Source organism: Toxorhynchites rutilus, chromosome 1, assembly GCF_029784135.1.
Source record: "Toxorhynchites rutilus septentrionalis strain SRP chromosome 1, ASM2978413v1, whole genome shotgun sequence".
In the NCBI taxonomy this organism is placed as follows: domain Eukaryota; kingdom Metazoa; phylum Arthropoda; class Insecta; order Diptera; family Culicidae; genus Toxorhynchites; species Toxorhynchites rutilus.
Window position 1 is genome coordinate 171824494 of NC_073744.1, and position 19624 is coordinate 171844117.

A 19624-nucleotide genomic window follows, 5' to 3' on the forward strand; every position below is an offset into this window, starting at 1 on the left:
TACGTCACCCTTGCGGTTATACCATAGATATAACCCACTTCCTGTTTTTGCATCGGTAATGACCGAGAGCGAAAAATGGATTTACTACGACAATCCAAAACGCAAAAGATCGTGTGTAAAGGAACAGGAACATCAACGCCGAAGCAGAATATCCACAGTGTCAAAGTAATGCTCTATATTTGGTGAGATCAAGAGGATGTGCTCCACTATGAGCTGCTTAAACCTGATCAAACGATCGATGATGACTTCTACAGGCAACATTTGAATTGTTTGAAGCGAGTTATTGCCAAAAAACGTTCAGATTATGCAACCAGACACGAGTTGATAATATTCCATCATGACAACGATCGGTCTCATGTTGCTGTTCGAGTTAAAAACCTATTTGGGAAATAGAGGATGGTAAATTTTGATTCACCCGTCTTTTAGCCCATACCTTGCTCCTTCTGGCTCTCATTTGTTTCGATCGATGCAGAACTCTTTGAGTGGAATACGAAGTATGGCTTTTAAATAACGAAACTGCGCGCCTGGAGGGCACTTTGGAGGGGTGGGGGGAAAAGTGCATTCGGTAGCTTGAAGTGTCTGCTATAAACGTACGAAAACACGTTTTTGTCACTATAGTAGTTTGCGAGCAGCAGTGGTTTGAATGGAACGTGGTTTGTAGTGCGCGTCGAAAATCATGTGTGACGAAAAACACGAAAATCGTCCGAAAGATGGCAGAAGTGGCTAGCAATGGTCAATACTTTGAATAATGTATTAATTCGTTTTCAAACAAGGAAAGAAACAGGAGGAACAGAAATAACCTAGGGTGGCAATGGATGTATGGAAAAAAAATTATCATCGAATTTCAAAAATCGGCCATGTACAATTGGTTTATTGGCCTGTGCAAAGCTCAATCGGACATGATTTAGGGGTGCCTTAAAGCGCTCAAAGTTTTGATTTGTTAATCCTCGAAAATCTTCCAAGGGGAGAATTTGGAAAATCGAATTTTTTTTTCGATGCCAAATGACTTAAAAATGCATAAAATGTCGAGATCTGGTGTTATCTCGAACAAAAAAATTTTTGGCCGAAAATTCTTCTGGGATTTAGCCAATGAAGATATGGAAAAAATCAATTATCGAATTTAAAAAAAAAAACCGACCATGTACATTTCATTTATTGGTCCAAAAAATGATCTGTGCAAAGTTTCAGCTCGATCGGAAATGACTTAGGGGTGCCTCAAAGCAAATCAAAACTTAGAGCCCCAATACTTATCTTTGGCCGTGAAATTGAAGACATCAGAAAAAAATCAACTTTTCAGGTTTCAAATTTAGGCTAATAACGACACAACCAAACAATGTTACGGTGGTGAAGTTCTTCAAAGAAAAGTAGTAATAAAGAAACAAAAAACAAGAGTGTTAGCTTTCGATTCGTAAAAAAATATGAAACAATACGTAAATATCATCAGATTTTTGGTGAATCATCAATCTTACATTGTCGCAGTGAACACTGGGTTAAAACATGGTTAACTGTGCTATTTCCCTACATTCCTACTATGTGACCTTAGCTTGTGATTATCTTACGTCGCAAATATTTCGAAGCGTAAATAGGACCGGACATGGTCATGTTTTCGAAAAGCAATGTTCAACTCAGCTTTGAAGTAAGCTATTACTTGGAAGGCACTTGGAAGCTGTGAGCTCATAGAATCGGAATAATAATTTTCAGACAATGTAATCAACACAGGGTAAAAAAATAACATTCTGCAAGTTGGCAGGACAAACGACGTAAACATCATCTACCACACACCAGCGAATGCTCCTTTTCCTTGGTGCTGCGCTTTTCATCTCTACGGTCATCAATACTATCAATATTAAAAGTTGAAATTCCACTAAAGTCTGCGTGAAACCTTTATAAGCGCGTCCCATTCTCCGGCAGCGAATTAGTTTCCAGTCGGAATACACCACATACAGAAGTGCATCGAGGACCAGAGAGCCTGGAGAAAAGTGTCTTGCGTTTCAGTGCTATTGGCAGGATCAGAAGTCTAAGCAATCTTGGAAAAGTCTACAAGTGTGCGTTGGTAGCAGCAAGGATTAAAATGCCAAAAGCTCTCTCGACCAGTCGAGAAGTGCCGGATTAAGGCGGAAAGTGGTACAGATTTTTTGAATTAAACCAGTGCCTCTTGGTTGGATTGTGCTAGATGCACTAGAAACTGTTTTTAAAAACTCTTCACTTGGCAGTGTATGAACTCGCGTTAGAGAACGCTCCCTACATAAATTCAGTGCATTACGTGTCGATAAAGTAAAGACCAAAAGCCGTGTTGGTGACTATGAAAGATCTGGAAGTTCTTACAGCGAAACAATTAAAACCTAGCCGTCTGTACAAAAGCGTACGCACCCATTGGACCGTTGCGGTGTCAGATTTTGCTCGACTTACCCACAATCCGATCCGTGCCATCGTCGAGGGACTGAAGATAGTCCCCAACCCGGACAAGCAATTGATTGCACTCTCGATTGGTGAGTTTCGCCTTCCTATCCGCTCGGGATCACACTTTGTCTCTTCCAGAAAGATTTGAGCATTTGAATATGTCTGCACTGGACCGGTTTTTCAATTTTATTTCTTCGAGATTCAAGCAAATGAGCTAACGCCACTCGATCAGCAACTGGTTTCTTTCATGCTAATTCGTATAAAAATCGAACACTGATGCAGGGCACTATTGGTGAGTGGAAAATTTCCTGGATATCTGCAACGAGGACCTGGTAGAAGAAAATGTTGCCATATTAGTGAATATCAGTGTTCGATTTTATTTTATAAATCCTTGGCTTGGATGAAACTATCATGATATCAAATGACGGTTCAGTTTCTAACGGTTAATTTTACACTGCACTGTTTGCCTATGCAAGGTGTCCCTATTATGCACATCCACATGATGAGATGCAGGGGAAACATCTGCACCATCCGTTGACTGCCGAATGAAAAACGACACTTTCCGATACGTCAATTTTGAAGAAGGGTTCATTTTGAAGAATGGGTCCATTCTCAACCTCAACTTAGTTTCCAACCAAAAATGGTTAATAAAAATCATTTATTAGAAAAAAATAAATTAGATTTTTTTCAATTTTTTCTTCGCTTTCTACAACCTTTTTCTATATTTCTGTCAACTAGGCAACACCAGTCCCGAAGCAATTCTCGCGTAATTTTTGAAAAGGTCCAATGTAACATTTCCGTCAACTCGAGAAAAACGAAGTTGAAGACCCGAACATTAATCTGCGAATTGTATTGAAAGGTATCGATCTCTATCGCTACTTTCACCACTAGCAGTCAAGAATAACTCTGAAAAACCAATCGTAACTGTTGTTCAGTGATTTGAGCTAAAATTTGAAGCCTAGGAACGAAAAATGTTACATTGGACGTTTTGACTGCCGCGTTTGCACATTGGACATATTACGTTGCACAATGCGAATCTGAAACTAACTACTAAACAGCAATTCAAATATCAGCATTTCGTTCTAAAGACATATTATTGTTGTTATCACTCGTTGAATTGCACTGAAATCGCTAACAACGCCTGTAAGAAACAAAAACCCAAAACGACCGAAGTACGACTTTGTGTTTTTTTTTTTATCTTCGCTTATTTTTCGTCGGCCTATTTCCGCCACTTTAGTGCCAATCACCGACATCAGGGAGGCGACTCCACCTGTTCCTACCTATCAGACTCAACAACTCATGAGCCGGGCCAACTTCTTTTACTTCCGCTCCGAAGGAAGACGTAACCAGAGATTTTTCGCCTCAGAAAATCCCAACGACGCCAGCTGGGATTGAACCCAGGCCGATCGGATTGTGAGGCTGTTACGCTAACCATACAACCACTGGCGCCGTCGACTTTGTGTTGTTTTGACTGTTTTGTTACTTCGGACGTTCCGAGCGTCAGAGGAAAGTGGCGTCCGAAGTAACAGCCGAGTGCTTAAAATCCGAATCTGCACATTGGATATTTTTTGTATCGGCGATAAAAAGATGAAGAAGATAGATACATGAACGATTGTTTTTGTAATGCATTCAATGATTGAAAACTAAGAGCGTGCATCCATTAACTCGATTTGTTTACTTTTGTTACATAGGACCTTTTCAAAAGTTAAGCGAGAATTCATTCTTCTACCTATTCTCGCACTTCTTTAACATTTCAAAAGCGTGTATTATTGAGTGCGGTAAGTGCGCCAGGTTAGGAAAAGCTACCCATTAAGGCTGCTTTGCTTGTAGTTTTTCCAGTGTGTAATCGAGCGTTATTGTGAGAAGAATAATTCTGCAATATTGCAGGTCTTTTTCTGCGGCAGCTTTGTTCAATTGGTGTTTGTAGATATCGGCAGTAACAGTTTCGTTTGGTTTGAGAGGCTCATAATGGACCACCCTTTGTTGATTGACTCGAGCCTTTTCTCATTCTTTTGGTCAGCGTCCATTTTCTCCTTTGCTAACGCTGACCCTCTCTCGCAATCCTACCATATCGACTCGCCACCATTTTCGCCCGATTCAATTACAATACAACACATATCTATTCCAATTACTTCCCTAATGGACAAAATTCTTCCCTACTAAACAAATTTTACAAAAAGCCGATAGTATTTACAAAAAAGAACATAACATTTGATAAAAAAAACAAACATTACTGTAACAAACGGTTACACTTTGCTTTCGGATGTATCCTGCGGCTTCATTACTCCCAATGTACTGCAAGCTCTGTTTGCGTTTGACACAAATCATGATCGAGTAATGTCTCTAATTCTTCGTCTTCAAATTATTTCGGTTGACACGGACCCTTTTGGTCTTTAACACTATAATGACCACTTTGAGATCGTCCAAACCATCCCTTAAAAAATTTATCCGATGGTGCAGAGTAACTTTAAACTCCCACAAGCATATGATGTGCTTCAGCTGACTTTTTTTTCCAATGGACACATATAATCGAAACTTCCCGCAAATTTCCACGAAACTCCATTATTTCAACGCATTAAAAATTGAAATTGTTGTGCAAAACTCAAAGACTAGTAAATAATATTTGGTTGACAGATGTGGACACTTCACGATACCTTGTGAAAACGGAACGAATTAATTTCAGAAGCATCCAACAGTTCGGAGTAAATCGGCGCTTTGTCTTCCGTACCTCTATAAAGGTTCAAGAAGTCTAAATAGAGTCTAAGGCTGATGTCACATTAGGCGGATTCGCCGCCGCGGATTCCGCGAGTAAAACCGCAGCGGAGGATCTACAGTGTATTGTGAATGAGCCATGTCACACAGAGCGGGGCGGTTTTGGAAGCGAATTCATATCGAGAAAAAAAAACCGTCGCAATATCCGCGGCGGCGAAGCCGCCTAATGTGACATCAGCCTAAGTGCGACACAAGGGAGACTGCAGAAGGACTGTCAGGACGACGCTTCAGAAGTGGAGATTTCAGTATCGAAGACAAGCAGGATTCTGGAAAGAAGAAAACGTTGGAAGACGCCACACACTGGAAAAACAACAAAACGCAGGCACTTTTTTATAAGGGTATAATTCAAACGAAAGGCTAGAAACGCTTAGAAATCGGAATAACTGTTCATTTTATAGCAGCGGTCGTAGTAGGCGTATCTGAAATCTTTTGACAGCAAATTGTTTGTAAAACCTATATCTTTCGAGGGGGGTAAAAATTTCACGTTGATCCGTTTTGTTTTGAAAAAGTTGTGCAGTATGTAGTAGCGTCGATGATCCGAAAAATTCAATAGAATTTTGTTGTATGCATTAACAAATACTTAGATATTCGGCATACACCATATACGAGGTCTGCTCAAAAAGCATCGCGACTTTCGAATTTACGCTGGTTACGTATATTCGATTCTAGATTTTTTTTGTGGCATTTTGTTGGTACTCATGTGTCTCACTTATGCTGACAACTACGGCTATTTTGAATGTTCAGTTAATTTTTGACAACTGCTTTTCTTACACGTATTTTGGTTCATCTTCGATTTTTGCCTATTGCCTATCTCTAGAGAAATTCCTTTGTAGTGCTGAAGCAAAATCGGCTATGGCTATGGAAATGCTTAATGGAATGGGATAGAGCGGACCACTCTATCTACAAGAGCTGTTCTAAAAGTATCACGATTTTTGAATACCCACGGATTACTTATATTCGCTGTTGACGTGCTCGGGCTTCTGGCACGCTTTGCGTCGTTTACATCTTTTCGACCCTCCGAGAATATTTTTTCGAACTTCGATAAACGTTGTTTCGCTCCAAGGTAGGTTCACCAGATGTCACAATCATCATTCGGTATGTGTTCGCGCACTTAATTCTGTTTTTCACACAAAATTTGATACTGGTTCTTTGTTCCGTTTTTGCAATTGGCAAAAATCGAAGATGAACCAAAACACGTGTAAGAAAAAACAGTTGTCAAAAATTGACTGAACATTCAAGATAGCCGTACTTGTCAGCATAAGTGTGAGACATGAGTACCAACATAATGCCACAAAAAAATCTAGAATCGAACATACGTAACCCGCGTAAATTTGAAAGTCGCGATACTTTTTAACAGACCCCGTACAAAATTTCGCACCGGGTGCGAGAGTTTGACGCCACTGGCAAGATGAAAACCGAGGAAAGAAATTCGATTTTGGACACCCACATTGAAAAACCGATCAGGTACTAAAGTCACGAAATCACTAAATATGGCTAAATCGACCGTGTATGATGTTCTGAAACGTTTTCATGAACTGTTGTTCGGACGAATAATTTTTGATTTTTTCAACATTTTTTTTGAAAAGAACGAAACATTATCTGCATTTTGATATAAAAACATTTTTTGTACCTTCAACCAATCCCAAGATATAACTGGTTTTGAGATTCCGGATTCTAAATGCTTCAAACTTTAACAGAAACTAGCGTAATTTGACAATCCATTATCATTTGTGATCTTTGAGATAATGGGTAATTCCAAATGAACAAACAGCTGTTCCAACGTCTAAAAACTTAAGTCACTTTATATTGGATTATTACTGGGATGACAACGACCTGACTTCGCATGATGGAATCAAGAGGTATCCATCTCTAGGCGGTGTAGTGAGTATAACCGCCTCGCAAAAAAAATATATGTTAATCACTGATCGATTCTACCTGTGCTTTGTGCTTTTAAGATATCCTCCCATTTTATTTCGAAAAAAAACAAGTTCAATTTTAAATTACATTTGATATGCTGATGACGTCAATGTAAATAGTTTATGCTGCCCCAATGCAGGAGAAAATGGGTTCCATTCGTGGTCCTGAAGGTCAATATTAGTCAGAATCGCAATTTACGACGCGCTTGCCCCTCCAACATACCGGTTCATTTTGCGCCGAACTGAATACGCACACATTTCGGGTCTGTGTGCGAAATATCATCCGATTGGGCGAGACACTCGATATTAAAATTTTTGAGGGCTCGTCTCACCACCGAATACATACGTACGCGATATTCCTGATATCGAAATTCTTCGTTAGAAAGAAGAGGCGAGGAGAGTGGGGATGTGTGCAACGATGACCGCACGTGTTTGAACTGTGTTTAAGAATGCAGTGATTTAAAAACGAGATTTGATAATTTATTCAGATTCTGAAGCCAATATGAACTGACGAAAAAAACGGTACTAAAATGGAAAAGCAGCAATGTCGGGAGTCCCCGTGTTCCTGTTCTTTGATTTGGTTCTGGTGGTGTCTTCAGTTTTTTGTGGTTTCTAAGTGTTGCAGAACTCTTCAAACTGGTAGAACACGTTCCGATCATCAAGAATCTAAGCTGGAAGAAATATATAGATTGGTTTGAATCCAATAACAGGAATGTTATTTTAGATTCTGGATGAATATATGGGTCAGATACGCAAAATACTGGGCAATTAATAAGTCCAGTCTAAATTTCATAAGAAAATGTTCGAAATCAATTCAGCATCCGTGAGCAGGCCTAGTTCCACTGCGTTGATTGCAATCAAGAAGCGAGACACATTCGGAGTCTGCGCGATCCGTACATATTAAACCATGCGAACTCATTTGCATACTTCATGCCAAGCTACACCCTCTCGTGTTTTCACAGTTCGAATCCCCTTTAATCAGGTAAACGATCACCTGTTAATGTAAGCCACACGTCATCTTTCGGCGATCATTTGCTTGGCAACACACAGAGACACTAAAATAAGTCTCGACGCTGATTGGCTAACCGCTGGACGAGCCACCCTGTTTCAGCCAATTGCGAGCCACCGAAAATATGGGCCCCCGGACGAGACGCTCAGTGAATGAAGCGCGGAAATAAGAATAATAACAGAAGCGAAAAACAAGTTCGTCATCGAATTCACGGGTGAGGAAAAAAAACAAATCCATTGCGAAAGCTTTTGGTCACGCGTGTGGTTGCTACGGAGACGCTGCACTCAACAAAGCTTCTCCGTCGTTCGTTTTTATTTCTGTTAGAGAAAATAATGTATCAAGCGTCTCCACCTGGACGAGAACTAGACCCCTTCCCGTATCATTGATTACATCACACATCAAGTGATTTCACTACTCTGCTGAGCACTCTAGCGCCCTATGTTATACAAGTACACCACGAGTGAGACTCGATGTTGTACGGGAAAGGGTTATCGAGGAGGAGCTAATAGTGCAACAACAATATTTTCGTGTTTATCAAGAGTGAACCTACGTTAAAAATATGTTTTGTTTATTATTTCTACGCGTAAACGGGCACCTAATTTAACCGTGGAACAACTTATGAGTTACATTGAAACGACGGGTTATGTAAATTAACTAAGACGAACAAGTACTAGTCTGTTTGTCTGTTACAGCCAGATGTGCTTGGATCGTAGGAGGAAATCATTTTTCTTTTTATTACATTCCAGGGTAAACGATTCACATATACACTTGAACATTTTTTGCATGTATCTATTGTGATTTACATTATTTGCCATTTTATCTAAGGAATTTAGCATTTATCTTAATGAAGAATACATTAGTTTTTTCAAATTATTTTCATTTTATTGCACATAACAAAAAGCATATCTGATGAACATTTCCAATGATAATATCAACGTTTTGAGAGCTTGTCTCCTCATGCCACCCGCTTTCAAATGCTTCAGTTGTCTGTTTAATTAACGTCCTTTTTTCCTGTAATATTTCAAGACGTTTCTGCTCGCTTATTGAATTTTCTTTCAAAAAGACTTTAAACTGTACTGTTCAATCGCCTCATGTTTCTGCTCGCGCGATTCCCCTTTATTTTTTTTCAACTGCCTCTCTTTCCGCAGCTTTCTGTACCTTCATAGCTTCAGCTTGCTTCTTATTTATCTTCTTTTGTTCAGTTTTTTCGTTCTTTTTCTCAATAACATCTTCTTCTGAATGTTCAAAACACCGGATTTCATTGAGGCGCTCTTCTGCTGTCAGTATTGGAATGGACTTTCGAGTTTAATTTATATGATGTTTGTTTCGTTTCAGTGTCGGGAGAACATGTAGAAAACTTGCGATATCGTCGGTCTTTTCCTGACCATCGCGCAAAGCATTGGTACAATCTGTCATTGTATCCCCCGATTATGTATTTCTCACATTCTTACAATAAGTCCCGTAACTACTGGAATTGTTTCCTTTATCAATGAATGCTTCGAAAAATGTCAATTTATCATCTGCGCACATAACAGTAGTACCCGAAATACTCAAATCATCCTGTCCTCGTTCATCTACGTGTAGCGCAAGCAATTTTTCATATAGCGATCGAATGGTTTTTACCTCTTCGGTTAAATCAGATTGAGGCCTGATTCTATGTGGACGCTACTCACCTATGTCATCTAATGCTTCCTTGACAGAAGCTATTGACTTTGAAACATTATTCCGTGAAGCGATGCACACATCATCGGGAGCTAATAAGGGATCATTTGTATCCATTGTTATTTGATCCAAATCTGTGGTATCGAAGAGTGATTTAATTGTAGTAGCTAAGCATTTACTAAATCGACGTACTCTGAACCAAAAGGATACAGACCACAGCCGCGGAAACGATGAACGATCCTGGACTTCATATTACCTTCATATCTGCGATGGCTTTCTGGAGCAAAGACGGATTTTTTAGGACAATATGGGCCTGATTACGAGCGTCACTTCACGGGGAAAACGAGATGAATTGTATGCAGAGTTATATACACTTCATTTCCTTTAAGCGTGAAGTGGCATTCGTGAACAGGCCCTATGACTCCACCGTTCGCGTGTCACAGACTGCACTTTTTAGTGGTTTAAATATCGCCACATCCGCCGGCTGAATAATATGTGTTGTGTTGAGGAACACTGCTAGCAGAATGTTTCCCAAATCCAAGCAAGAGAATTCAATTTTTCCTCTATTCACTTCTAGAACACTTTTTTCTTAATTTGCGCGCACTTCACTTAATTTACTTCAGTTCGTGCTCTGCCTTGTCCGTCAGGCTGAATGTCACGGTCGCCAAGTAGAGAAAAGTCATCGGTATCATTTCTTTCGTACATACAGACATACAGACTCTTCGAGTCTTTACCTAGAACTCTAACTGACTTTATTAAAAATCACAAAGTTTTACAAATTTTCATGGTTTACATTGTTGGTCGCTTATCCTATGTTAGTAAAAAAAATACACATAAACATAACGTAAAAGTTTGGTTCGTATAAAGCACGCTGTTGTGTTTATTCGAGTTTACGCGCACGGTCATAAAGTGGGTCAGTTTATTACGATCGCGTACGGTCATAAAGTGGGTCAGTTTATTATGCTACGCACTGCGCTCGTGCTATGCGCTGCGCTCGTGCTACGCGCTGCAATTATGCTTTAGGCTTAAAATGATACTTAAAAATAATCATCATAACTCACAGTCATTGTTCCGCTTTAAATCAATGTATCAACAGGAACAGAAAAATGACAGTAAGCACATGTCGAGGAAATGAACTAATTTTGATTTATAGTGTTTGGAATTTGTACGGAAATTATATGGGCATTGGAACTAATGAAAGTCCAATGAAAATCTAATGAAAATCGGATGACTAATGCGTATGCTACAATGAGTCTGCTAATACAACCGCTGTGTGCGGTTCGTATGTAGGTACGAATATTGTAAGAAGTGATGATAATCACACGTATACATACGTATTTCCACACATACACGCGAACTGTTCGTTCTGAGAGTCACGTAGGATTTTGTACTTCTGATACGATTTGCGATTAAATGCTCCTCTAATTTACTCCAAACTTTGAAAAATCGGCTAGAAAAAAATCGGCTGAACGTATCAATATGAAACGTTCAATTGTTTTTGGCACTTTTTCGAAATCGATGCAAAAAATTGAAATATTTTTTTTTCGCAAAGTAACAACAACTTATCCTTGCGCAGAATTTATTGGAGTTTTCAAAACTGCTCTTCGATTTACGGTGCGATGGTTATTCATTGAGTTATTCATCACCAAAGACGAAGGGGTAGTTTTTCATTCAAACTGAAATATCTCTGTATGGGAAGATCCACGTTCTAGGAACCAAATGAAACCTGGTAAACAAGTTTAATTAGATTTGCTGTTGAGTTAGTTAGCGAAAAATTGTGTTAGTTTAGAATATTCTTGAAAAAACAATGAATAATAGATTTTTCATTTCTTTCTGATATTGTTGTCTACACTTACACACACATGATAAAAATATGTACGTAAAATATTCTAATATCTGAAAGTTGTAGCTTGAAAATGATGTGCATTCCATCAATATGCGTTGATTTTTCACGAAGTTACAGCATGTTAAAATTCACTTAAAATTTCCGACTTCGCACTCTGTTCCTCTAACTATTTTGTCGAGTGTAGAAAATACGCTCTTATTCTGTGAGGCATTCATAGCCATGACGTTTTTCCCGCTCCACAACATTTCTAGCCTACTTGTGACCAGGGTTGCCATAATAAAATCTGTGTTTTTGGTCTCAAAAAATCTTTTTATCTGTGTTTTTTTCAGAAAATCTGTATCGAAATCTATATCAACCTTTTTGTCGTTTGTCTACTTTCAGCCACCACAGCAAAGAGGTATACTAATATTATAATTTATGCAACAATGTATCAGATCGAACTTTTTTTAAACGAATTTTATAGTCTTATTCACTTATTCACAAAACAAAACGGTGCCACTATGGATAATAGATAACGGTACTCAGTATAAACAAAAGTTGTCATCATGCTTGAGGAAAGGATTAATGGAAAACTCCATGTATTGCGGCACTGTGTAGATGAAAAGAGCATTGTTCTGTATGTTAAAACAAAAAGATAAAAATCTAAAGATGCCAAACTATTTTTTTGTGATTTTGTGATGCGAAGAGTATCACACGATGAAGAATTATAGCAAATATTTTATGAACATAAACATAAAAACATTGTTTAGTAAATACTTATCAGAAGTTTACAAAAAAAAAGGAAGGAATCTTGTTTCATAATCTCACAAAGTTATACATCACTGCTTCATCATGTAAAAAAATGCGACAAGTACGACACACATGACGAAATTTAATACGACCGCAAAGGGTTAAGTTTATAGGTTAAATCTTGAATCATAAATTTAGCTTTAGTGTCATTGATTGGCATAGTTATTATGAATTTGACGATGTTGATGAATATTATTGAATCGTTGTTTTGAAAAATCTGTTAATCAGTATGAAAACCAAAACAATCTGTAATCTATATCTACAGATTATTCTGTAGATATGGTAACCCTGCTTGTGACATTACCCTTTTCCAGAGTGTTTGTTTCTGTTGCAGTTATTTTCTGGTGCTATTTCTACTACTAACTAATTCTACTAATTCTACTAATGTTTGCATTACCAAAGGTATTTGGTATTTTTTCCAAAACAATTTCTGGGTTTAAGAACAGGAACCCGGAAATAATTATCGAGAATGTCACATACGTCGCACAGTGGTACCTGAGAAAATTTAGGCGGCCAAAACCCAAACAAATAAGATGTATAAAAAACAAAAAAATCCTACAGTCCTTTATTCTAGGATGTTCAAGGCATCTAGAATCACGTGTTTCACCCCATACCGCACCGCATCATAGCTCTGGCAACGTGATAAGATACCAGTTTCGCATGCTCGTCGGTGCCACTATTTCGCGTGTGTTTTTCTAACATGTGTTTTGGTGAAGTTTTTGATCGATTTTTTTGGCTCATTATGTTTCTTGAAGCATTTTTAACGGAGAATTTGCATTTGTTTAATTCTGCTTCGGATGGACTTTTAAAACTTGCCCCGCATTTCTCCGCAAAACATTTTCATTGAATTTTAATGAATGAAAGTGTTCCTCAAAGTGTCTTTTATCACTCAGTACTTATGTTTTGACGTAGGACTACGTCTTTCATTTCTATACCGGGGTGTAAAACCAAAGTTTCGAGAACGAAAGCGTTACGCCGGAGACCGAGATTTTGAGCGTTAATAGCTCTTAAACAACTGAACGAAATGGTATGATAAACACTTCATTTGAAAGATAAAATGTCTACGCGTCATATACGTGTTTCTTTTTCATCCAAAAACTTGTTTCAATAGTCTTAAAATTGCTTTCAAAACAAGCTATTGAAATCAAAAATCGGTATATAAGCGAGCGCCGCTCGTAAACCCACTCAGTTATGATTGAACAGCGATTGGAGCATTCCCCTGGGAATTGAAAAATACATTCATGCGAAATAGTTTATTTTAATGTTTTCTATCCATATAACACTGTGACCAAATACATTTGGTTTTGTTATTTTTCAATCAATCGTAATTAACAGGAAAGCTTCTGAATATTTTTTTCCCCATCAGTGGAAATTTTCATATCCAATATTGGATGCATAACATGAAAAACGGAAAATGTTTCACACCGCGAAAATCAAGTCATTTTCGAGCGATTATTTGCTTTCTACTCATATGCTGCGACCAAATACATTTCGTTTTGGATTTTTTCAATCAAGTGCGATCAACGTAAGACCACGTCTTTCGGCAATTTATTAGAGGTGCAATGAATCTTTAGGAATTCCCGCTCTACGCGCACTGGCAAACAATGTTTACTCAACAATTTCTCAAACTAGAAATGGGTGTTGTGAGAAAGGATTAGCGAATGCGAAAACGACAAACGGGAGAAAGATACGTTTGGAGGTTGAAGGAAATTGGCAGAAAACTTCTTCATTCTATCATTCAAATAATGTGATTCATACCACATCGTTTTGCCAGAAAGAGATTATCGGTAACGAATTATTATCGAAACCACGATTTTCGCTAAATGCTCCTTTCAGTTCGGCCTGTAAAAAACTTTTCTGTACTCTAATCCATCAAATTTGGAGCCCTGAAAAGGGCCGTTGATTATATGCTAAGCTAATATAACACGCTCTCCTCGGATACGATGGGCCAGCTGGATGTCCTTGGGCATGATGTGACGCGTTTTGCATGGATAGCACACAAATTGGTATCTTCGAACAAGCCTCCTGCAGCGTCATAGCCGCGGAACTTTGGAAGCGCAAGTCGGTTTTGAAGTCCTGAGCAATTCCACGAACCAAATGCTGCAAAGGTAGCTTGCGGATCAGCAATTCGGTCGACTTCCGATAGCGATGAATTTCACGCAAAGTTCCCGATCGATAGCGATGTGGCTTCTCCACCTATCATGCTACTGGTGCGCTTATCCGAGCTGACTTCGTGTGCCTTACCACCGAATGACTAACGAGCTGTCTGCGAAAGACTAACGAGCTGTCTGCGAAAGACTAACGAGCTCGAGTCCTCACGGTGCGAGAGTAGAGTAAGAAATGAACGAAAGCAAAGGAAGCGTAATTTTATAAACCATAAAAGTATAGAATCTAAATCCCACCCTTATTATATTCGTGAGTATACAGTAAGCTTATACAATAAAGAGGGTGGGGTTTACATTCGATTCTTTTATGTTTTATAAAATGACACTTCCCTTGCTTTCGTTCATTCCTTACTCTACTCTCGCACCGTGAGGACTCGTTTCATCGGGACTAAGCAGACAGCTCGTTAGTCTTTCGGTGGTAAGGCACCACGAAAGCAGCTCGGATAAGCGCATCAGCCGCAGAAAGCGTGAAGAAGCCACATCGCTATCGACCGGGAACTTCGCATGAAATTCGTCGCTATCAGAAGTCGACCGAATTGCTGATCCGCAAGCTACCTTTGCAGCATTTGGTTCGTGGAATTGCTCAGGACTTCAAAACCGACTTGCGCTTCCAAAGTTCCGCGGTTATGACGCTGCAGGAGGCTTATTCGAAGATACAAATTTGTGTGCTATCCACGCAAAACGCGTCACATCATGCCCAAGGACATTCAGCTGGCCCATCGAATCCAAGGAGAGGGTGCTATATTAGCTTAGCATATAATCAACGGCCCTTTTCAGGGCTCCAAATTTTATGGATTAGATTTTAGAAAAGTTTTTTGCAGGCCAAAACGAGAATTGTCGTTTGGATGCCATACAGCATCGAGAAAATTCCGGAGAGATCTAATCGTTGCTGAAAAATAATCTGCCAGTTCCCTGGGAATTTAAGAATACATCCATGCGAAAGAGTTTATTATAATGTTTTCTAATTATATGGCGAACACAGCGACCAAATACATTTGATTTCGTAATTTTTCAATCAAGTGTAATTAGCTGAAAAGCTTCTGAAGATTATTCTTTCTCATCAGTAGGATATTTTCGTATCCAATATTGGATGCATAACATGAAAAACGGAAAATGTTTCGTATCGCGAAAATTATATAATTTTCAATCGATTATTGCTCAGTCGCCGAAATTTTCATACTCAGAGAGTTCATTCTCCTCTAGTTTGCCTTCCAAATTGCCATCGTAAACCACACCTTCTCTCGATTCAATCACGCACGAAAAGCATACTAAAATGATATTCTGGTGGTGAAACCGATTCATTTTTCGTGAGGCGTCGTGCACAAATTACGTAACGTGATAAGGGGGGAGGGGGTAGATGTTGCGTTACTTTCTGTTTATTAGAGATAGGAAATTGCGTTACGAAAGGGGGGGGGGAGAGGTGGTTCAAAATTCGGATTTTTAGCGTTACGTAATTTGTGCACGACGCCTGAGGACATCGACAAGACAACATCGTTACTGAACGAGCTGAACGGCGAGGGATCGAGGGATTCATTACCTGGCCTGACCTGACCTGGAATGCAATCAGTTTGTTTTAACTGTTAGGGAGCGCAGAAAAGCCGATGCTGATACTCTCGTGACCAAGAGAGTATCAGCATCGAAATACGGTTCCTCGGAAAGACATAGAAGCAGCCGCCACACACACACACATACACGCGCGCAACTCTTTTCGTTTGCTGGTTATCGAGAGGAAACCTGGAAAGAAATGATCGTTACTGAAAAATAATCTGCCAGTTCCCCTTGGAATTGAAAATTACATTCAAGCGAGTTTATTTTAATGTTTTCTATCCATATAATACTGCGACCACATACATTTGGTTTTGTGATTTGTCAATCAAGTGCAGTTAGCAGGAAAGCTTCTGAAGATTATTCTTCAGAACAAGGTTTTTTGTATCCAATATTGGATGCATAAAACCTTGAGTCTCCAACGTAACACTCTCGTTTTTGAAGTCACCCAAATATTTATTTATTCATTCATTCAGGATGGATTTAGATTCAACTTCAAACAAATGATCTCTAAATCAACGATAGTCCTACGTCACCCTTGCGGTTATACCATAGATAATAATAATAATATCGAGAATGTTCTTCATGCGATTTTCCATCAATACAGGGTTTTTATTACTATTTTACGTTATGAAAATTTTCTATCACGTTGCAAGTTTTGTTAGACGCATAGAGTTTTGATCACCAGTGAACTTATCTGTTCAAAAACAATACAGTTTGACCAAATCGTCTGAAGATGGTAAATAACCCTGTATAAGCGTAAATAACGACAACGGTGGCTTTCCCACTATTACTGGTACACCCCCGATTACTGGTGCATCTACCCTTTGGCTTCACCCTATTTTATGTTCGTGAAAACCTGCACTAACGACTTCTGTCATTCCCAGGTGACCCCACAACATTCGGCAACCTCAAGCCGGCCCCGGAGATCGTTGACGCCATTCGGAAGGTGATCGAGGACGGTTGCAGCAACGGATACGGTCCCAGTACTGGTTTTCCGGAAGCACGCCAAGCGGTTGCGGATTACGTTTCCCACCAGGGGGAGGTAACGGCGAACGATGTTATCCTGTGTAGTGGATGCAGCTGCGCTCTGGATCTTTGCCTATCCGTACTAGCCGGGCCAGGTCAGAACATATTGATTCCGAAGCCGGGATTCTCGATTTATCGCACACTGGCGGAAGGATTTGGAATCGAGTGTCGTTACTATGATTTGATACCCGAGAACGATTGGGAGGTGGATCTCTTACAGCTGGAATCGCTGATTGATGCCAACACGGCCGCTCTGATTTTGACCAATCCGAGCAATCCGTGCGGAAGTGTGTTCAGCAAAAACCACTTGGAGGCAATCTTGGAGATTGCCGAACGATACTTTTTGCCTATAATTGCGGACGAAATCTACGAACATTTTGTTTTTCCGGGTAGGGAGTTTCACTCGGTCAGTTCACTGTCGAAGAAAGTACCGGTGCTGTCGTGCGGTGGACTGACTAAACGATTCCTCGTTCCTGGATGGCGTATGGGTTGGATTATCATTCATGATCGGGAAGATATATTCCGGAATGTGCGCAAGGGTCTGGCGAATCTTTCGGCTAGAATACTGGGAGCCAATACGCTAGTGCAGGCCGCGCTGCCCGATGTTTTGAAGAATACCCCGCCGGCTTTCTATGAGGATTTGGTATCAACACTATATGTGAGTATTTTCAGTCTTTTGTGCTGAATTCACGAGATTTCGACTAACACTTCCTCCTATCCACAGCGCCACGCCGAAATGGCTTACAAGGCAATCAAACATATTCGTGGACTACGTCCAGTGATGCCCGGTGGGGCAATGTACATGATGATTGGCATCGACATCGAATGCTTCCCGGAGTTCGAGACAGATTTGGAGTTTGTCCAGGCATTAGTCGCCCAACAAAGTGTTTTCTGTCTACCTGGACAGTGCTTCGAGTATCCGAACTATGTACGCATCGTGCTGACCGTTCCAGAAGAAATGATAATCGAGGCATGCAAGCGTCTGGATGAGTTTTGCGAGAAACACTATAAGCGGGACGACGCCATCATTGAGGAGCAGAATGGATTGCTGGGTGGAATGAATCGATTCTGAATGCGATTCACGATTTAGTAAAAATATCTGGATGATAGTTTATGAAGTACACGGATCGTTGGATCAATATTTTTGAATCAATAAATTTAACATGGTGGTTGGATTATGCTTAATACTTATTGTCAAATAGAGAAACCCACGGCCCTCATATTGAGAGAGCAATTTTCATTCAGTGTATATTTTCTATTGTCACTGATGTATCCCTCGGGTTATGAACGCAACTGATAACCAAAATGTTAAGCTATTAGAGCCCCCGCACACTACAGACCTTTTGCAGCCGACAGTTTGGTCGGATCGGCCTACTGGTGCAAAAACCGGTGAATCGGTGTAATGTGCGTACATGCATACCTCTCCGTACTGATTAAGAAGCCGACCGAACTATCGGTCGACAAGTCAGTCTGCAGTCTGCGGGGGCTCTTATGACTTGTTACGTTTTCTCTCTCCAATTGGCGGTCTAACGCAAAACGAAAACGATCGGTGAGACATCTGGATTTTGTTTTTGAACTAAGAAAAAGATGATAATGTAACCTAAAACTCAAAAGCAAATCACGTATATTTTACTTCCAGGCTTTTGTAAGTAGTTCTCGCATGCAAGAATCATGCATTTTTCAACTTATTTTTGATTGTGCTTTCGAATTTCCTTTTTCGATCCAATTTTTAATTTTGAATACTGAAAGAGGTAAGAAAATAACATGTTATATATAATATTGCGCAGAATTAAATTTCTTCCAAACCTATCGTAATCAAATAATCCTTTATAATTATAACCAGGGCTCTGCATAGTCATAGTCAATTGAGGATAGTCAGCTGACTATCTGACTGACTATATCCGTATTCAGTTAGTAATGACTTTTGGCTTCTTCACGCAGTTTCTCCGCCAAAACGACTAAACAGCCAGTCGGGCGTTTAGTCGCTTTTCCCCTCTACGACTCTACTATCTCATTTTATTCTTCCCCGTCAATTTGTCTTCATTGCATTTTGAAGTAACTATCCCCAAAACGAATTCATTCCTCTCTCTCTCATGTATCACGTATGCATGCATCGATGTTTGAGTTCGACGTGGTTTGACATACGCTACAGGTGGGCTAGATTCTTTTGTATCGTACACGAAAATTACTCACACGTATAAAATGGCGTGTAGTGTGTGTGCGTTATTTTGCACGCTATTTACTAATACTAACGCGAGGACCTTTATAGCATACTTGATAAATGTCTAAGTTCGTTGGTTTGAGTTCACGATGGATAGACAATAAATCGTCCATTGATGGGGTAACTTCTTTTTTGCATCAGAAATCATGTTTTCGTTCCTCTTTATATGGACGTAAAAATAAGATTATTTACGCGGGTAACAATTTCGTTCCTAGGCGGGTAGAAATGTGGATTGAAGTCAGTTGAATGAAGAGGCAGATTTGTATTCAT

The 19624-nt window shown here is 39.6% G+C and overlaps 2 protein-coding genes across 3 annotated transcripts in view; one reads left to right on the forward strand and one right to left on the reverse strand.

Annotated features, from left to right (window-relative positions):
- LOC129765650 (NADH dehydrogenase (ubiquinone) complex I, assembly factor 6 homolog) overlaps positions 1–19624 on the reverse strand; it is a 35143-nt gene that overhangs the window by 10641 nt on the left and 4878 nt on the right. Inside the window, exon 3 of one of the 2 annotated variants that reach the window (XM_055766071.1) lies at positions 2595–2729. The exons of the other annotated variant lie outside the window; for it this stretch is intronic. The gene's annotated coding sequence lies outside the window, so the exon portion shown is untranslated. Of the gene's footprint in view, positions 1–2594; positions 2730–19624 lie in introns of those variants that run through there. 2 annotated transcript variants of the gene reach the window in all.
- Positions 1907–18311, forward strand: LOC129765643 (tyrosine aminotransferase). Its single transcript, XM_055766054.1, has 3 exons — positions 1907–2489; positions 16992–17791; positions 17858–18311. Exons 1-3 carry the CDS (start codon positions 2303–2305, stop codon positions 18203–18205), a joined length of 1335 nt encoding a protein of 444 aa, XP_055622029.1. The 5' UTR covers positions 1907–2302; the 3' UTR covers positions 18206–18311.

Bases quoted from the DNA above. Each gene is read 5' to 3' on its own strand.
- LOC129765643 (XM_055766054.1), top strand. From the start codon at position 2,303: ATGAAAGATCTGGAAGTTCTTACAGCGAAACAATTAAAACCTAGCCGT. The intron at 2,490-16,991 runs GTGAGTTTCGCC...TGTCATTCCCAG, and splicing joins ATTGATTGCACTCTCGATTG to GTGACCCCACAACATTCGGC. The intron at 17,792-17,857 runs GTGAGTATTTTC...TCCTATCCACAG, and splicing joins ATTTGGTATCAACACTATAT to CGCCACGCCGAAATGGCTTA.